We start from the raw sequence: 18,746 nt of genomic DNA, 5'->3' as shown, positions 1-18,746 counted from the left end.
CAAGCGAATGTATTCATCAAGCATAATTTACTAGAGACGATTTATGTAGGTACATACTTTGTTAATACCTTTACTGTCCCTGAATAAGAAATATAATAAGTAGGTAGGTATTTGTTTTGATTAAGGGACATACCAACCCATGCATGTTTTGTTTGTGTCGTTACATGGCGCATTGTATCGCCAAAATTGACGTCATTAGTCGCAAGTCAAGTAGGCCTAAGCGCTTACTTGATTTAATTAGTCAATAAGTACGCTTTACAATAAGTAACATTACTTCAACTATTTTACTTAAGAAATATTTTCAACTATTTTACACGACGCAACACCTGTGCGAGGCGCGGGCGCGCGGCGCGCATCATACGGCCGGCTTTCCTTTGATCCCTCTGTCGGCATGCGCCGCCGCACGGGAGATGCCGCAACCGCCGCCGCCGCCGCGCGCCCGCCGTTCAGCCAGACTGCGATATGACGACAAGTCGTGATATGACAGCAGCGATTCAAATCGCTCTGGTAAATGCATAAATTTTGTTAGATCGACCAGCCTTACCTGAACCCGCGAACGGCCCGCTCAACGACCGAAAGATATTGACTAACCAAAAAATTCAGAATAATCGGGAATTCAATTTTGATTAGGTACTCGAGAATTGAGTAGATTGTCATGCCTTTGAAATTAGCAAAAATACAAGTACATAGGTAGGTACTGAGGTACGAAATTATACGACAAGAAAAATAAAATTCTTTGTAGGTACGAAAATGTATTACCTAAATATCTAAACCTCCTGCACTACGTACTCGTATTTTCATACGCTGGAACAAATAATGAATTAAAAAGGTAGGTAGGTACTCACGTTTCTTCATCAGCAGGTAAATGGAAAAAAGATAAGTTTTTATCTCTTCTCCTGCTGGATTTACATCCTTCAACTGCACATAGTGTACCACTATTTTTATTATTAGTTTCCATGTTAAATTAGTAACTACCAAAAAAAACAACGAACGTCGGGCTACAAGTCCGGTAACACAAAATATTTCCTCGCGTACGAACGCTCCGCGCGGCTGTCGACAACCCACTGAGAAATGAGCAGTCGACTGCCCGGCGGCCGGTAGGTACTTATCGCGCGCAAGTACATGGAGTGAAATAGGCCTGGTTATACTTAAATTAAAATTATATTGCTTATTATATTATAAATTAAAGTATTCTAAACATGAGATCAATTTAAAATTTTAAGCTTACTACTAGTACTTACAAAAGAAAAATAACAAAATAAAGCTATAATAAAATGCAATAAAAGAAAATATATTAATAACGAGTTACACTATTACATTATACAAGTACCTATACACTATTATATTACACAAGTTACACTATTAGATTCATCTAACTCCTTTCAAATTATAAAACTTACATGGATTTTTTTCCAAAAACTCATTTAATGAGTAATAACATTCTTGTACTAGCCATTCTCGTAGATCTATACAAAATCTTTTATATGGCAAGGTGGTAATAGATTTTGGCAACGAATTATAAATAAGAGGAGCATATATATACAATTCTGCCTGAACATTTCTAGTTTTGGAGTTGGTATTACAAAGTCCATTTGTGTGAGCTTTCTCTTATTTGAATTATAGTTCAACATGTCATTCAAATTTTGTTAAAACTTATTAAAAAGTGCATTTCTCGTTTTCAAAAATGTTTTACGTCAAATCACTCATGGTAATGATAAATTCATAATTATAATAAAGTAATGTATAACATCCTGTTTTTTTAATCTAGTAAAAAGCTATGAGATTTTTATAAAATTATTTTACGTATCTTAGCTATTTTCAGTTCTGCGTTCAGTCGTTTGTTGAACAAAAACATACAATTTTAGATAAATAATTAGATATTGTCCATCAATTAAACAATAAAACGTAATTGCATAGAATGTTGATCATTAAATAAACAGAGCAATAAATAAATAGCACGTCTTGTCATCACTTTGACGTCTCCCGTCTAATTACCATAGTAGGACAACTTAGTAGACAGCCTTGATCCTTCATCTAAATAATTTAAAAAGTCTATAGTCTAGTATCACTAACCCTTGGTATGCGCATTTCATCTTTATTATAATGAATAATTTTGTGTATTTCCTTAACAAAGTAACTGTATCAAACAGGCCATCTACGACTGCAGAAGTCTGCAGGCAGGTAACTAATATTCTTTATTCTGCATTTGTTATACCTCCGCCATTCGCGAACCTTACCTATAAGGCTCTCTACCTATTTGTTGGACTATAAATACTTACGCAAAATGACACTATCCATAACTTTTCAACAACTTAGCTAAAACAAAAACAAGTGACATTCATATCCATAAAATATGTTTTTGTCATTATTTTTACTTCTATAATAATATATCGTTCATTAACACTTTTTGTGATAATTTTTCGCCGGGTCACCATTTTGTTACCATTTAAGGTGTTACACCGTGAAAATGTACAAAAAGTGCGAGCTTAATTAAAATTGTTTTCATATTTTTACTTACGCCGTTTCGCGTTCCGATGGTGAAGTAATTTGTCACTGTTTATGGGAATGAGGTAAAGGAAGGAATATATTATTACTTTACTTGTGTATTGACGTTTCAAATAATCGCAATAGTAAGGGGTATTTTTTTTCTTGAAGGCATGTAAAGTCCCCAGCCACTAAAAGCCTAACCCCTTCCTAACTGGGGAGGAATACCTTGCCCTACAGTGGGGCAGCCATGGGTAAAAAAAATATAAGCTCGTTTTTACATGCACTTAAGGAGATTTTACATACCTCGAAAAATGTGTTAAAGAAGTTTTAGGCATGCTATGTTTCATCACCATGTTTTCTTTTAGCATTAGAGAGAGTGATAATTATTTTTAATAAACTTAACTTTTAAAAGCAAATGGCGTGTTGCTTCGGGTTCGAGCCGTCGCGGCGACGACTAATTGCGTAGGAGGTGCTAGCTAGCTTATTCTAGTGATAGTGATAGATGTAAAAATATTCTCTATCCAGACATTCTGGACATCTTTATGGACATTGATTACAGGACCTGATGACGTATGTGGCAATCTATGACTAGTTTATGGATCGATTTTATTACTGCTTACAATTTATAGAATCAGCTTTGCAGCCTGTGGATAAAGTGTTGAATAACCTATCTGCTATATAAAGTAACGGAAAATGTGTGGAAACGAATGGCAAAGCTCCATCTCATTAACTAGTCGATACTTAATAAGAAGTAGTGAAATCAAGGCTTAGATTAAAAACTACAGTTTAAGAGATAGCAACGAAGGCTTCTAGTCTAACATACGTCAATAAGCTTTAGTAGTCGTGAGACTATTATAATACTAATATTAATAATAATTATTGTGAAAGTAGTGTCGCAAAAGAACACTGTTATGGTTATGTGATTTAATTTTAACATTAAATTCGTCCATTTTGGTATTAATAAGTCGGACTAGTAAACTTTAAATGTCAATTTATATTATGTAACAGTTAGTATTATTTAATAGATCATAGTCAGTGACAACTCATGTGTGCAAAAATATAGAAGACATACACTCACACAATGATAGTGACTTTAGGGTTTGCACGTAGAAGATACATTGTTTTATTGATGTTTGATTTTTCTTTTATTTTTTTCAAACGTAAGCTTGTAACTTTTAGTGTGTGTTTTAATGTCTGCAATGCTCTCCCAAAGTAATGTTTCAAGAGAAAAAAATATTTGTACCTAACCAAAGTATCAACTTTTTAAAGAAGTTGCATTCAAAAATATTTTCATTATGCATTTCAGTTATGCAATAATTTAGCCTTTGAACTGGATTATACCTACCAAAAAGAAAAACATCACTTTTACTACCTATGATATATTTTTTTACTTTTGGTTGCATTATCAACACGGTTATTAAATTAAAAGCTTTTTCCTCACAATTTGAAGAACTAATTCATTTGCTTGTCAACCCTGTCAGTACGTAAGTTTTTACCGCCGAACCGCGAATTCACCGCATACATTGTCTTAGTATGGATAAAATAAGTGAGTCGGAACTACTCGTAAGAAGTCGCTCTACCACTTGATGCAACCCTTTGATCTCAACTATAAACAACTTAAAACCAATCTTATTTACTGAACAATAAGACTGCAAATTCTTTGTGGAATTTCGTGAAGATTTCTTGATGTGATTTTAAAGGAAATTAGACGTTATTTGGTGAAAATTAGGGTGGAGTTTTCTGTTCGTGTGTCCCCAGTATATGTGATAAAAACGGTCAGTGATGATGGACAAGTAAGCAGAAACTTATTAAGCGTCTTTGACGAACATGCCAATTGTCGATCGTTCTTATTGTCAACACTTTTATTTATCGCCAGTTTCGAGATTTCGTTCGTTTTAGGGAATTTCTTAGTTTTTGTTCAAAAGATTATCCGAAATAGCGGCCCTGTTCATTATTTTTGATCGAAGAATTGGTTTTTGATCGTGAATCAAGGATAAGAATGTTTTGAACAGTCATTGACCTATAGGACTTTTGAAAGGCGTGTCTATAGCTTCAGACTGTAGACCACGAGGTATTAGGTTCGATTTTTAAATTGGGCAAAGCATTAATAGATTTGCTTCATTCAAAATATAGGTTAACGTTAAAAAGGTTTAACTGCTATTCATTTTCATTTTCAACCGCTCTTAAAGAAGCATGCATTATAGCAAGAAAGACGTACCTATTGAAAACTAACGAAGCCGTTACATTCTGTTAATTGAATTCGAAACTAATATTACTATTAAAAGACAAATAATAGGAAATCTTTTTCACATCTATCATAGAAATGAAACCATATCTTACTAATAGTCGTATATTCCACAATCAATATGTAGCGATGCTATTTATCATGTGTGCGGCGACTTAGTGGCATGATTTACGACAGTGCCACTACACTGGACGGCTAAGTCCGAATGTCGTAGCCCGGTCCGTTACCTCCCTACGTATGGCCATTAGTTGCGGCCAGGGGAACAGCGAGATTCGACATAAACTTAAGATTTTAGACAAATGTTTTTGTTATAAAATGATGTCATGCTATGATTGGTAATGGATGTAAATACCTTTTATATTTAGGTTCTACAGTTCGTAAATACCAGTGCCCATGATTTTATTAAGTATACAAGTAATTTTATATAACTCTACCTGGGACAAATTTTAGAACAATGTTGGCTATCTGTTGGCCGAGGCTATCGACAGCTGCATAAGCTCGCAGGTCACTAATGTCCTCAATTCGGAATTTTGTGCAGTTCCACCAAATACAAACCTTGCATACAAGGCTCTCAACTAAGTTATTGGACTATAATACATATTGATTGAAAACTTGAGGGTTGCAACAACGCCTCAAGCGGGGCTTATAGCGATTTTCACCCGCTAATTTAATGGCCACCGCGCAATGTCCACGCACATGTCACCTCAATCCAATCGTATAGCACTTACACTGTCGCTTTTTTAATATAACCACACAAAAACAGCCCACTTTTGGGCAAAAACAATTTGTGCCGCCCTTAGTCACGCCGTTTTTTCTCATATTGTATGGAAAATATCATTCAATACAAAGTTTTATGTATCTTTTGTTATTTTTTATGGTTCAAGAAAAACTTTTGTTTCTTGCTCGAAGTCTTGATGTCTTTGAGTTAAAATATGGTATGAAACTGTTGGTAAGTAATATTTATAAATCGATGGATTTTTCTGGTATAAGAAAAAACTAATATTCGTCAGGTTTATGCCATTTCGTTACAGTTTTCTCTACTCAAGACAAAATTACAGGTACCAACCAAATTCCTGATTAATACTTCATAAATTATTGATAATTTATAATTGTTGACTAACGTTTGTTAGATAACTAAATTGACGTCACAGGTTTTGATCTCGATTACTTCACAAACGTTATGCACCAAACTTCTTTACCATTATGTTCTTATAATCACGATGCAACTATTGTTAGACATACCTAAGATGCACAACGGATCTTAATCGAGGTGAATATTTAAAGATATCTTATTCAATTTTATTACCCGACGTTTCGATCGAGTTGCATCGAACGTGATCAAAGGCAGGCCGATGTGGCTAAAAACATACACGAATGTATTTTCCTCATTTACATTTTATCCAAAACACCAAAAGCTAAATATAACCCGGGATATTCTACCAAAACACTATCACCTACTTACTAGAGGGTGGTAATGAAATAAAAAATAGGCCTTCACCCACCACCCGGCACCCCAGCGCCCCCTATCTACCTGTGCGCGTGGTTTGCATAGTAACACCTGAATTACGAACAGAGCCTTCGTGATACGACCTCTGTACATAGCTTGATGAGTTTTAAAATGTGCTGGCTTTTTAAAGCTTTGGGTGGCTGGTGTGTTATTGTAATTTGTAAGATTGTGTGTGTAAGAGAAGGTTTTGAGATAAATTCACAGTGAAATCTTTGACGAACATCGTATCATAGTGTTGAATAGATTATATTGCATACGCAAACCTACGACTCTCTGTTTACCCCTATGCGAAAAGGGCATATTTTTATTTATAAATGGATATTCTATTAACACCCCATGAACGCTTACTGTTTTGATTACGAATTCCAATGATTTTACCAATTAACTTTAAAGGAATGAAACAACGGATCCTACTTGTTCCATTCACGCCAATAAGACTTCTATGTCTATTGTATATATATAATAAATGACATCAGTGAAATTCATTCTCATACTGATTCTTTTATTGTTTCGTCACCATTTGGTATAAAAGCAGCACACTAAAAGATACCTATGCCTTTACACCGCAACTCTAACATTCTAGTCACCAAACTAAAGTCCTAAAACCTAGTCTATCATTCTAAAACAAGCTACAACATCTAGATGATCCTAAAAGCGTAATAAACTATACTTTACCAATAAACAAGCGACAGTTCTACCGTGGTACAGTCGTCGTACTCTTAGATGATATCTACAATTATAATAATGATCTCAGCGAACGTCCCAAGTTAAGGTTCATTTTGAAATTTGTCAGTCACGAGTTTGGTTAAAAAGCAGCACACTAAAAAATATGGCTATACACCACAACACTAAAATTCTAGTAACCAAACTAAAGTCTTAAAACCTAGTCTATCATCCTAAAACAAGCTACAACATCTAGATGATCCTAAAAGCGTAATAAACTATACTTTACCAATAAACAAACGACAGTCGTACCAAAAGTACAGTCGTCGTACTCTTAGATGATATTTACAATTATAATAATGTTCTCAGCGAACGTCCCAAGTTAAGGTTCGTTTTGAAATATGTCAGTCACGAGTTTGGTTAAAAAGCAGCACACTAAAAGATATGGCTATACACCACAATACTAACATTCTAGTCGCCAAACTAAAGTCCTAAAACCTAGTCTATCATCCTAAAACAAGCTAAAACATCTAGATGATCCTAAAAGCGTAATAAACTATACTTTACCAATAAACAAGCGACAGTTCCGTGGTACAGTCGTCCTCTTACATCCCGCAGTAAGTTTACGCGGTAGTTAAAATGCCGTAAACCGTCCGTCCGGCACGTGCCGGCATCGATCCGGCGCCGGCACGTGATGGAGACGACGTGGGAGGCGTAGGCTTATACTTGTGTATGCTTTGGAAATCGATGATAAGTAGGTACTATTGTGTGAATCGATGTGCCAATGTTATTATGAGAGAAAGAAAGCTTGGCTATTTATTTTTAGATAAGTCTAGATTTAGACATAAATCCCTGAATTATCGCACTTAAGTTTTGAAGCTCGTTTGCCAACTTGACTAACTTACCTAGCACGCTAAACACATGGTGCGCTAGGTTTTTCTGTCAAACAAATCTAGCTAGTCATATTCATTTAAGATTGAACCTAAGTTTTTCCTAGGTTTTCAAGATATTTTCTTTCTATATTTGATCTGATTAAATCGTGTGTGTCAAGACAATGTTTTCACAATCAAATGACTTCATAACATCTGAGACCTTCAGTTAGAACACTAACTAGCGTATAAAACTTTACAACTAGGCTCCCATTCTCAGTATACTAAAGAAAACAAACCCATCTATTTTAAGACCCAGCCGTTATCATTTAATATATATTCGAAAACATTAATAACCTGCAATATTAAGTCGTGGCAAAGTTTCAGGCACTTCCGTTCAATTTTCCTGTAGCATCGCGGGTGTACAGTCGGCAGCGTAAGAGGGAACTATGCCGGTCACGTCCGCGGACGTGAGGCTTGCAGCCTGAATTACCAACCTCATATCTATAGCCCTATGTATAGCACAATGAGATTTACAAGTGGAAGTTTGGTGTTTTGGTAATGACAGAGGAAAATGTTGATAAAAATGTTATATGAGGATATGAAATCTGGCTTTACTATATTCAGGTCAATGCCCTAAGAGATGAGGAAAAGACAGTGATATATGACAGACTTTCTTTCCTTCAAATGTAAGTCAATTTCAAATAGAGCTAAAATTGTTTAAGTCTCACAATAGTTCATCACGTGGCTTAAGAATTACCTCATCCACTAAAAGAACCATTTTTCATGCCTTTCTATTCAACAAAGACACTCAACTCAAATAAAAAATGGTAACCAATGACCAATTGACCACACATTTACAGCCTTGAAACGCCCAAACTTTTAACAAATCGTTACCGGTATATGAAAGATAATAGAAATATGAATAATATCATGATTGGATTAACCAATCCTAAAGACAATACTAAATATAAAAATATACAACTAAAGTCTAGAGCCAAAGCCAAAAACTCATCAAAATTTACAACACTTAATAAAAATCGTTCATAAACCTATATATTTCTATATCACAGGGTTAAATCCCTCATTTGGTACGTGCAGATATTTTTATGGTGTTACAAGAATGCTATGAGACGAGCTCTCCCCCTGACGCCGCTTGATTTACTGACTGCTCCCAAGTAATTATGTTTTAATATAATATGTATATGAAAATATGAGTCTGACTGTCCGAGACGCGACTTGAATAAAGAGATTTTGGATGTTTTGGTTGAGAAACTCTATAAGACGATTTTTAGTATGTTACATATAGGATATCACTGAAATGTAGTAGTAGTATTTTAAAGATGGTTTTTTAGGCAGTTTTAACGTTTTGAACTGCTATTTATTTCAATGGAGACGATCAATTGTTATGTTGTAAAAATATCAGGCAACAAGATTATTGGTCAAAAATATCGGATTCTTTTGTTCATGTCAACTCAGAGATTTTTACACCGTTTCATTTCTAAACCTATACCATGCATGTGATCGGAGGTAGGTGACCTACGCTGAATTAAAATTGAAATAGTGTTCAAAAAACCAAGTTTCAAAAAGTTACAACTTATTTTGGAGATGCTGGGGATCGAACCCAGGGCCTTTCACATGCAAAGCGAACGCTCTACCACTGAGCTACATCCCCTTGTGTCTAATAGAACAAATCTACTAAGAATATGAAAATGGAGATTTAATTCACAGCTGTATAAATACTAAAACGAATCGTACATAATAGAAACTAATGAATTATTTACGCAAAGCGATTTCAATTTTCTATTTAAACAGATCAACGCTCTGTACTATTAATATCTATTCACGTAATATTTTTGCGATAAGGTTATTATTTTGATTAATAGTTATCTATAGAGTATAGGGCACTATTGCTGCGACTATGGTTACAAGCCAAGGTAAAGATGTATTATGAAAATATTCTCATAATATCATATTTTTCAAGTCATCATAGTCATGTAAGGTGAAGATTTTAAGATTATCAACTAATTTAACAGTCACCTTGCAGCCTGGCCGAAACGTCAAGCAAATTAAGACAAAATATCAGGTATCTGTACTGTATTCGATAACAATAATAGCAACCTAAAAGCTTCAATATGTACACTTCATAAACATCGTTTATTTTATCGTTGCGTATTAAAAACTATGAATGAGTTCATTACTGTATTTGCGTAACGACATGGGTAAGTAAATATTTGATTAAGAGAGCTGTAGAAATCTGTTTTCTTAGTGTATTGCGAAGTTTTATTTTATAATCCTATCATGTGGGGATGTAGCTCAGTGGTAGAGCGTTCGCTTTGCATGTGAAAGGCCCTGGGTTCGATCCCCAGCATCTCCAGTTTTATAGTTCTTTGTCTAAAGTAATTAGCTGAAATTAGGGACTTCTTAAATACCTATTTCATAGAGTAGAGAGAATTTCGATGGAAGCTGTGTCGCATCGACCACTCATAAATATTTTCACTAGGATTAACCAAATTAGTCACTTATCAAACATTGTTTTCTCTATACATTTTCTATTAAATTGATAACATTTCTTGTTGAATATATATCAACTGACTATAGAAAATTCGCTAACCAGTTGTTTACCAAACCACTACAGTTTTTTTTTTGTATTACCCTATGGAACCTATCATCACAATAATGACTACAAACTAACATTAGTATCAAAATTTTTGTAAATAACATAAAGCCATAGATCACTCAAAATGTAAGACAAAAGCAGCAAAAATACCACCTGCTAACCTATATGATACTTATCAAGAAGATATAAAACTTACAATAGGCACTCAAAGCCTGCATAGTTTATGAAAAGAGTTGCAATGTCGTAATGCGTCACTGCACGTGACTCTACAAACAAACAAAGCAGTAAAACTACGCAAATACAAATATACATACATACATAATATCACGGCTATTATTCCCGTGTGTAAGTCGTAGGCAGAGTTGTATAAAATACATCCACATTGCGCCATTAACAATGATCCCAAGTAATAGGAGGCGAGCATAGTGCCAATTACCGGGTATGTTGCGAAAATCTGGGCTACTATAGACATATACTTACATATTCTTATATAAATTAGAAAATACTTGTAAGTACTACTTTGTCCGACCCGAGAATCAAACCCGAGACCTCAAGATTTACAGTCGGATACACTACCGAAGGCGTCACAGAGGCACTAAACCTACTTACATAATATACTTAATATACATAATACATAAACACTTTTATATCCGTAAATAATTGTTTATATTAGATTAAAAATCTTTGCAAAAGTATGACTACAAAAGGTAAAATTACTCATCGTTGTCAACAGGGGATGTAGCTCAGTGGTAGAGCGTTCGCTTTGCATGTGAAAGGCCCCGGGTTCGATCCCCGGCATCTCCAGTACTTTTTATATTTTAGTACTGGTTATTACTTAAGGTTGACTTGACATCGTTGGATTAAATCACATTTAAGTGTGATATGCTTAAAGAACGTCTTTACATTTTTATAGTTACCAGGTTTTATTATAAGGCTTTATTATAAATCGTTTTATAATAAAGCCTAACCCATGTATTCGTGACTATTGTGTTTCCTATAATCATTGGGCCTATGAACGTTTTTGCAAAATAATAGGGACAACAATTGCAAAAATCAAAAACAAAGAAAATAATTTAAATACCTATCAGTTAATACCAAGTAGTTTAACTTATTTACATACATACCTACCTGAAAGGCTGAAATCACATCTTCATCCCATAAGGGTAGGCAGAGACCAAAGAACGCCACTTGGTACGATCCTTACAAATTTTCTTTGCTTCATTTACACCATACATCTTGTCATAAAGGACCATAACTTATTACGTTTAAACAAAATTAGCGTTAATGAAACTTTAGGCACTCGCTTATTTAACCAACAAAACGTCACATTTTAACGCCATAAAACAAAACCACTCAACAACATCACACTTACTTATTAAACTTTAAAATTACTGTCATTTTTATGCGCACTCAAATAAAAAAGTGAAAACCTAATCAAACACGTCAAAACAGGTATAAACTGTTATTTTGACAGTAAAACAAAAAGCAGTTTATTTGCGGGTAGATTGACAATGTGTTGTTTCGTTGTAAAAGTACGGAATTAGTGCCCAGTTGCTGAATTAGCTATAAAAACTTTTTTACAATCTACTGAGGAGGGCTAATAGTAGGGACGAGTGAAGGATTTGTTTGGTATATCGATGTAGGATAAAATTATGTAAGTATGTAATGTTGTTTATTAATTTGGTGTTTTCTGATTAGCATAATGATTTAATTGGCAACCTTTACGGCAAGATATTTTAAAGTAGGTACAGCAAATTCGGTTTGAATTTAACTAAGCATTAATTTGAGACTAAATATTATTCAGAAATATGACGATTATCCTTCAGTCTAAAAAACATTCAGCCTGAAAAAAATGTATTAACTGAAAAAAGTACCTGTACCGTTTTTCAATACTTGCTTTTTACTTCAATACGCTGGCTAATTAATAACTTACGAAAGCGACATTCATTACAATAAAACACATGGCAAAGAAAAACCAAAGATTTTATTTTACTCCTACTATTTCTAAGACAAATAAGCAAGAAAAATAACATCGACATCACAGTAATCCCGTCACTACATAGCTATAACTCTTGGCCGCACCTCATTTGCATTTCTTTATTGGATCGCGACGGAATTGAGAAAAATTCTCTCGCGCTTTGTTTTAATTACAAATTGTATACTATTTACATTTAATTTACTACCCTAAAGAAAGTAGCAATTTAAGAAATTCTTAACGAAATTAACGTGTTTGCGAATTTCCATGTTTATTACCGTAAAATGAATGGCGTGTCAGTAAAGATAATTATTGGCAGAAACTGTAGGTAAGTGTAGCCATTTTTTTTTAAAGATAACTCCCTAGTCCCTTAGCTAAAAATTGTTCTATTGTCGGACTTCTGTCATCAAAATCATGTTAAATCTTAAACTTCATCTCACGCCTAAATATAATTTAATGTAGTTACATAGCTTTACTAAATGGAATAGATACAATCTTAACTATTCTATGAACATTGCACCTGCAAATTACAAAGCAAACCCTAAAACCGCCATTAATATTAATTTGCTAACAAAACTACCGATATACATCACGAAAACGCATTTAAGTACATTGGCTAGCTAGCAATCGTACGATTACTCGATAGATCAGGTGCAATGCGCCATACATTGCCTTAAGAGCGCCATGCTTCGTACAGACACATTACACTGAATGTTTTATACCAATGCCTCGCATAAAACTCGCCGCAACCATCTATCGAAGTCAATCGCTTGAAGAATTGAAGTAGTTTGCTGAGAAAATCTGGTGTTTTTTGTTTTATGTTCGCTTTTTACTTTTTTAAAGCAAAGAGGTTTGTTAGAATGTAGAATTTAGAGTCTATGTACATAAGTTACGACCTTTTTAATTGATAGGTACTGGGATTATCTTCTACCTGGCCACTTAGAAAAACGAAGGTACCATTTTTTTGTAAAAAAGTTAAATATTCAAGTGCTATTATAACACAACTTATAAACCTAATGAAATTAATAAATATTTAACTACAAATAAATAGACTAAAAGATGGGTGCAATAAATAAAACCGCTACAAATCGTACTACCCATAACTTATGGGTGAACATGAATAAAAAATGTCCATAAGTAACAAACAATATGTCACACCACGAAAACTAAAAAGCCGAAAACTGTAACATATTTCAAAGCGCAATATTTATGGTCCCACAATTGAATTTCACAGTTGATTTGATTTCGGAGCCGCTTGAAAAATCCTTACGGCCACCTACCGAAAGAAACGCATCTGTCAAATAATGGCGGGAAAACAGACCGCGGTTCCTGAACGAAGGGGTCGCCATGTGTCAAACGGGAAATAGTTATTTATGGGAACCATTCACAAATTGCATTTCGAGGCCGAATTGATATATTGGAATGTTTTATATGTAAATGTGGACGCAAGACGAATGGCTTGCCCCACAAACGGATATCGCATGATTTAGATGCAGACCATGGCTAATGCAGATCTAACGCTTTTATATTAGTTAATATTTGTTCTGACTGGATATGTTCAATTAACTACCATTATTTTTATATTTTGTCTCAGTTACCCACGTTTATTTGATGGTTTATTAGCACACACAAAGCCATTTATTTCAACTGTGGCTCTATTTACAAAAAAAATGTTTTAAATGGGATTAGATGTATTTATTACTACTCTATGATATATGAACATAATAAATATAAGCGATCGAAGCAAATTCCACATCGATTCTTCGCTCCAAATACCAAAGTAACATCAGATACATTAAACCAATATTATATAAATTTGCATAAGATCATAGAGCGGTGGTCACGTTTCCGAACGATAGTTTTGTTTCTGTAAATCATTATGTCAACCGGGGTCAACTCCGTGGCTAGCTGAGCAGTACTGAGCACACGAACCTATCCGTTATTCACGATAAATGACAAGATGAATTTATGTATCAATACTAGGCTTTGAACCTAGATTAGTTGCCGGTATCCTTATAGGAGGTCCTTACGGTGCATTCGCAATGGAACCTGCATGGAAATTCCTAATTCCCTACTTTGTAATGCTTGTAGAATGTTATGTAAACGTCTTGTAATGAGTAGATAGATTCTGCACATTGCCCTTGTCGCCATATGGGCGTGAAAGCAAATGGCAATGATTGCAATAGCGCTGTTAGAAAAACATCGTAAAATGATAAAATCAACGACACCGACAAAGTAGCTAGAGAATACTAGAGATACATATTTATCGTATTCGTCAAGCAATAAATCAGTCTTTATGCATTTAACTTTAGCAATTACTTAACGTTTTCACGTCTTTTTCAATGTATGTATTAATCTACTGAGGTTTACTGGCAAACATCATTTCCTAGTAAATATCTAGATGTTTCGATTTAAAATAAAAAATCTGCGATTCTGGTTACAATAATGATCTAAGGGCTCTAAGTGTGACGTCCGTTCTTCATATTAAGGCACTGTGTACTATTACGTGACACTCTTTTCTCGAATGGAAGGAGGAACGTGCAAATTATGGAGTAAAATATTAATATTTACTAACTAAATTGTAGACAATTACATTGTACGCATATAGACATATATAGGTAAGGACACAATAAGGTAAACAATGTAAGGAAAAATCCATCAACAGAAACCTTTTCCTAATGCGTAGTATAGTTTGAAGTTACAATATTTGCAATATAAATATTTATTTTAACGTCCGTGAACGCAAGATGCTGTTTATATCGTAAGTGTTGCTAGTCAAATTTGGTGAGGAAGGATAAAAGCCGCGTCCGTCGGTCTATTTGCATTCACTTGAATCACGTGCTATTACCGCGCTAACCAAATATTATTGACCTTGTTTGTGTTGCCAGGTTAAAATATTACTACTATTTAGTAGATTCAAATGCAAGAGTGGACATTAAAAATAGTAAACGTAAGAACTTTAGAAAGATACGAAATATTTATTAGACATCATGGCAGTCGTCTTCCAGTGCAGAGTTATGTACCTAACTATAATGTTTTAACGCGAAGAAATGATAATCTAATTGTCCCTGCATTTCTATCATCAAGCAGGAAATTGGATACCTAGATTTGAAGAGAAAGAAGGAAATTCGTTAGTAAAACCTAGGACACTGAAAGAGATAAAACAGACAGGTGTATGAAAACAATAAAATATTACGGTTTTTCATTTTATTACGATTTTTATTTACAATAAGTGGGTATGGAAGTGACATTCTTAAAATAGTAGAATTTCAATATTTTTTTGGTATAGATGAAATCACAGTAAGAGACGTGGCAACACCCAGTTAGCCGTCAGTTTCATAACGCAAGCGCGTCGCGACGTCCGTCAGCTAACAGCTGTTCGACCTTGAGTTAACAAACATTAAATAATCCAAACAAACCACTAACATGGATTTTAACGACAAAGTTATTTTGATAACTGGCGCAAGCTCCGGCCTTGGTGCAGCAACAGCAATATACTTGGCAAAATTATCAGCCAAACTTGTCCTTGTCGGTCGTAAAGAGACAAATTTGAAAAGAATTGCCCTATATTGTGAAAAATCGAAGGGTGTCAAACCACTTGCAATAACTGCTGACGTCAATGAAGACCTCGACGCTGAGAGAATAATCAATGAAACTGTGGAACACTACGGTAAATTAGACGTTTTAGTGAACAACGCCGGCGTTATTGGAATGGGCGGCATCAAAAACTCGTCTATGGAAACGTACGACAAAGTTATGACGACAAACATGAGAGCTGTGTATCATCTAACAATGCTTGCCGTCCCACATTTGACGACAACAAAAGGCTGTATTATCAACGTCTCTTGTATTTCAAGCACTAAACCGAGTACAATGGCATTGGCATACAACATCTCGAAGGCCGCGTTAGATCACTTTACGAAATGTGTTGCGTTAGAGTTAGCACCAGATGGCATTCGAGTTAACTCTGTCAACCCGGGATTTGTGAAAACGAATCTGTTGAAAGATATCGGATTGAATGAGGAACAATTAGCTATGTTTGTAGCAAATGTTGTTGGTAATATGCCATTGAAAAAGGCTGTGGAAGGAGACGAAGTTGCCGCGTTAATTGCATTCTTAGCGAGTGATAAAGCCAAAAGTATTACTGGATCTAACTACATTATAGATGGCGGTAGTATCTTACGTTAATGCCGATAATAGCATTATAATTAGATGATAATTTGTTGTAATATCTAAGATCGATGTATTTATTAATGTTATGAAGTGCCGATATCCAAAAAAGATTGCGAAACTCGAACAATCTCACCTATAGCACTGTTGATATGAACTTGTTTCAAGCACGAAGTAATATGTATAGTAATTAGAATAAAAAATAAGTGAACAGCATACGAACTTCCGATGGACAATAACCTACCTACCTATAAAACATTAAAAATAATGAAATAATCATGTTATAAGATCATAATATTCAATGCTATAATACTTCGCAGGAACAAATACAATTTTGTATGTCATATTGTCGTATCATGTATTATTGAATGTAAGATAAAAAAATATATTTTGTAAAAGTTGTACGCTTTGCTTATGAATTGTGTCATCTCAAAACAAAAGCAGTTATTTTAAAATATCTGCTTACAACCTAGTCAAATGCTTTGCAATTATTTTCGTAGCCATAATAAATTATTTGATAGTTACTTATTTACACAATTAAGTATGTTTAACTGATAATAAATGAGAATATTTACCCTGACATATTTTTTAATTAATTACCTATTATAATCTAGATACCTACCTGCATACATAGTTACCTCGCCTTAACATCTCGAGTGTTATCTGGCCTTAACCTAAACCTGTTTCTAAGTACATACCTACCTATATAACTTAACAAAAAAAATGTCAAACAAAAACCACTGACTCCATACAGGAATATCTTCATCTAAAATCACATTCAGTTTTTACTGGAAAATGAAATATTCAGTAGGACGTTAGACCAGTACGATTTTCTCATCAATCCGATCTGCCGACGAGATTAAGTGCCTGGACCAAAATGGCACGTGCTATTACCTAGACGAAGCCTAGAACTTAGGTCTTAAAGATTTAAGATAGGGTCTTTCGCGTTTCGCAAAAAGCAGCTCGAAGGACCACTACCATTTGTTGCCAAGTAAACTCATTTAGGACACACTTTTTCTAATGCTCGCACGAGTTCATTTTATCAAATGCGTTAATGTTTACGATAAGAAAGAGATAAGCACTGATTAAATATTGATTGCAGTTTATTAGCAGTAGCCAGATATATACGTGAACAATAGAATTCTACAACTAGGTAGGTATACCCAGATAATTTTATCTGCAATATTGAACTAAGCTCTCGTCTTACCAAGGTTATAAAGCGGTCCTAGTGCACTTCTTTGTTTTTTTTTAATAGCATCCCAAGTATGAAAATAATATTGCAAATATAAAAATTTAGAAATTAGGATACCTATAGAACCTTAAAGAAAACAGCGTAAAGAGGCAATGTGAAAACCAATAGTAATACTGTTGTAAAGCTACGAGTATTTACCGACATTAAGTTCATGTATTCTGAAAAATACCAAATATGGTTCATCCTTTTTTCCTATAACCCATTACAATGTTTATCTTGATTGCGCAACTACTGGCCGAGCAAATTCTACAAGTCTGTTAAAACACATTTTGTAAGTAAATCGTTTACTTACGCGGAAAAGAATGTAGGTAGATATTTATGATCTTCTAAACAATCTGTTGTTTAAATAGGATGAGTTGCATTTGCATGAGAAAGCCGATCGACTTTAAATTTATTGTTCTCTATAATTCATGTAAATTTTTGATATGCTTTAATTCGTTTCGATCCTTCGTTCAAGATTGTTAATCTTTTGGCTATAGGTACCTACTTAACATTATATTTACTCCACAACTTTAACTCTTAACTTGTTTGTAGAAAATCTACACAACACTAATGTTTGCCTTTTCGCTTGTTAGTAATTTATTTCTGTTCTACAACTCTATTCAGACACAAATATGCACATTATTACTAACTTAGGTGTTAGTCAACCCTGCAGTAGATTTGCTGACACTTAAAACAAAGTCAACCACAATGTCCATACATACAATACTTAAACTTATTTATTTCGTGACATACGCATATGAGTACGTGTTTGGATTATTATAACCATGCTACGGTTGCAATAGCCGTAAAGCCTTAATAATAGAAACTGATACCAATTTCGGTTACATTCGACATGTGGGGATGTAGCTCAGTGGTAGAGCGTTCGCTTTGCATGTGAAAGGCCCCGGGTTCGATCCCCGGCATCTCCAGTTTTTTTGTCATCAATTTTTCAATGTATCGCTGCAACGTGAAACAT

At 34.4% G+C, this 18,746-nt stretch overlaps 1 protein-coding gene and 4 non-coding genes across 5 annotated transcripts; 4 read left to right on the top strand and 1 right to left on the bottom strand.

The window, feature by feature from the left end:
* Window positions 1-9,374: 9,374 nt before the first annotated feature.
* On the bottom strand, window positions 9,375-9,446 carry TRNAA-UGC (transfer RNA alanine (anticodon UGC)). The gene has a single exon. It is a non-coding gene; the product is annotated as a tRNA-Ala (tRNA).
* Window positions 9,447-10,076: 630 nt separating this feature from the next.
* TRNAA-UGC (transfer RNA alanine (anticodon UGC)) lies at window positions 10,077-10,148 on the top strand. Its single transcript has one exon. It is a non-coding gene; the product is annotated as a tRNA-Ala (tRNA).
* Window positions 10,149-11,123: 975 nt separating this feature from the next.
* TRNAA-UGC (transfer RNA alanine (anticodon UGC)) lies at window positions 11,124-11,195 on the top strand. Its single transcript has one exon. It is a non-coding gene; the product is annotated as a tRNA-Ala (tRNA).
* Window positions 11,196-15,684: 4,489 nt separating this feature from the next.
* On the top strand, window positions 15,685-17,116 carry LOC142982009 (meso-2,3-butanediol dehydrogenase-like). The gene has a single exon (XM_076128250.1). The coding sequence runs from the start codon at window positions 15,793-15,795 to the stop codon at window positions 16,552-16,554; it is 762 nt and encodes a 253-aa protein (XP_075984365.1). The 5' UTR covers window positions 15,685-15,792; the 3' UTR covers window positions 16,555-17,116.
* Window positions 17,117-18,627: 1,511 nt separating this feature from the next.
* Window positions 18,628-18,699, top strand: TRNAA-UGC (transfer RNA alanine (anticodon UGC)). The gene has a single exon. It is a non-coding gene; the product is annotated as a tRNA-Ala (tRNA).
* The last annotated feature ends 47 nt before the right edge of the window (window positions 18,700-18,746 follow it).

Source organism: Anticarsia gemmatalis, chromosome 21, assembly GCF_050436995.1.
Source record: "Anticarsia gemmatalis isolate Benzon Research Colony breed Stoneville strain chromosome 21, ilAntGemm2 primary, whole genome shotgun sequence".
Taxonomy (NCBI): Eukaryota; Metazoa; Arthropoda; class Insecta; order Lepidoptera; family Erebidae; genus Anticarsia; species Anticarsia gemmatalis.
Note: the sequence above shows the minus strand (reverse complement) of the source record. Positions and strands in the feature narration are given on the sequence as shown.

Bases quoted from the DNA above. Each gene is read 5' to 3' on its own strand.
- LOC142982009 (XM_076128250.1), top strand. From the start codon at position 15,793: ATGGATTTTAACGACAAAGTTATTTTGATAACTGGCGCAAGCTCCGGC.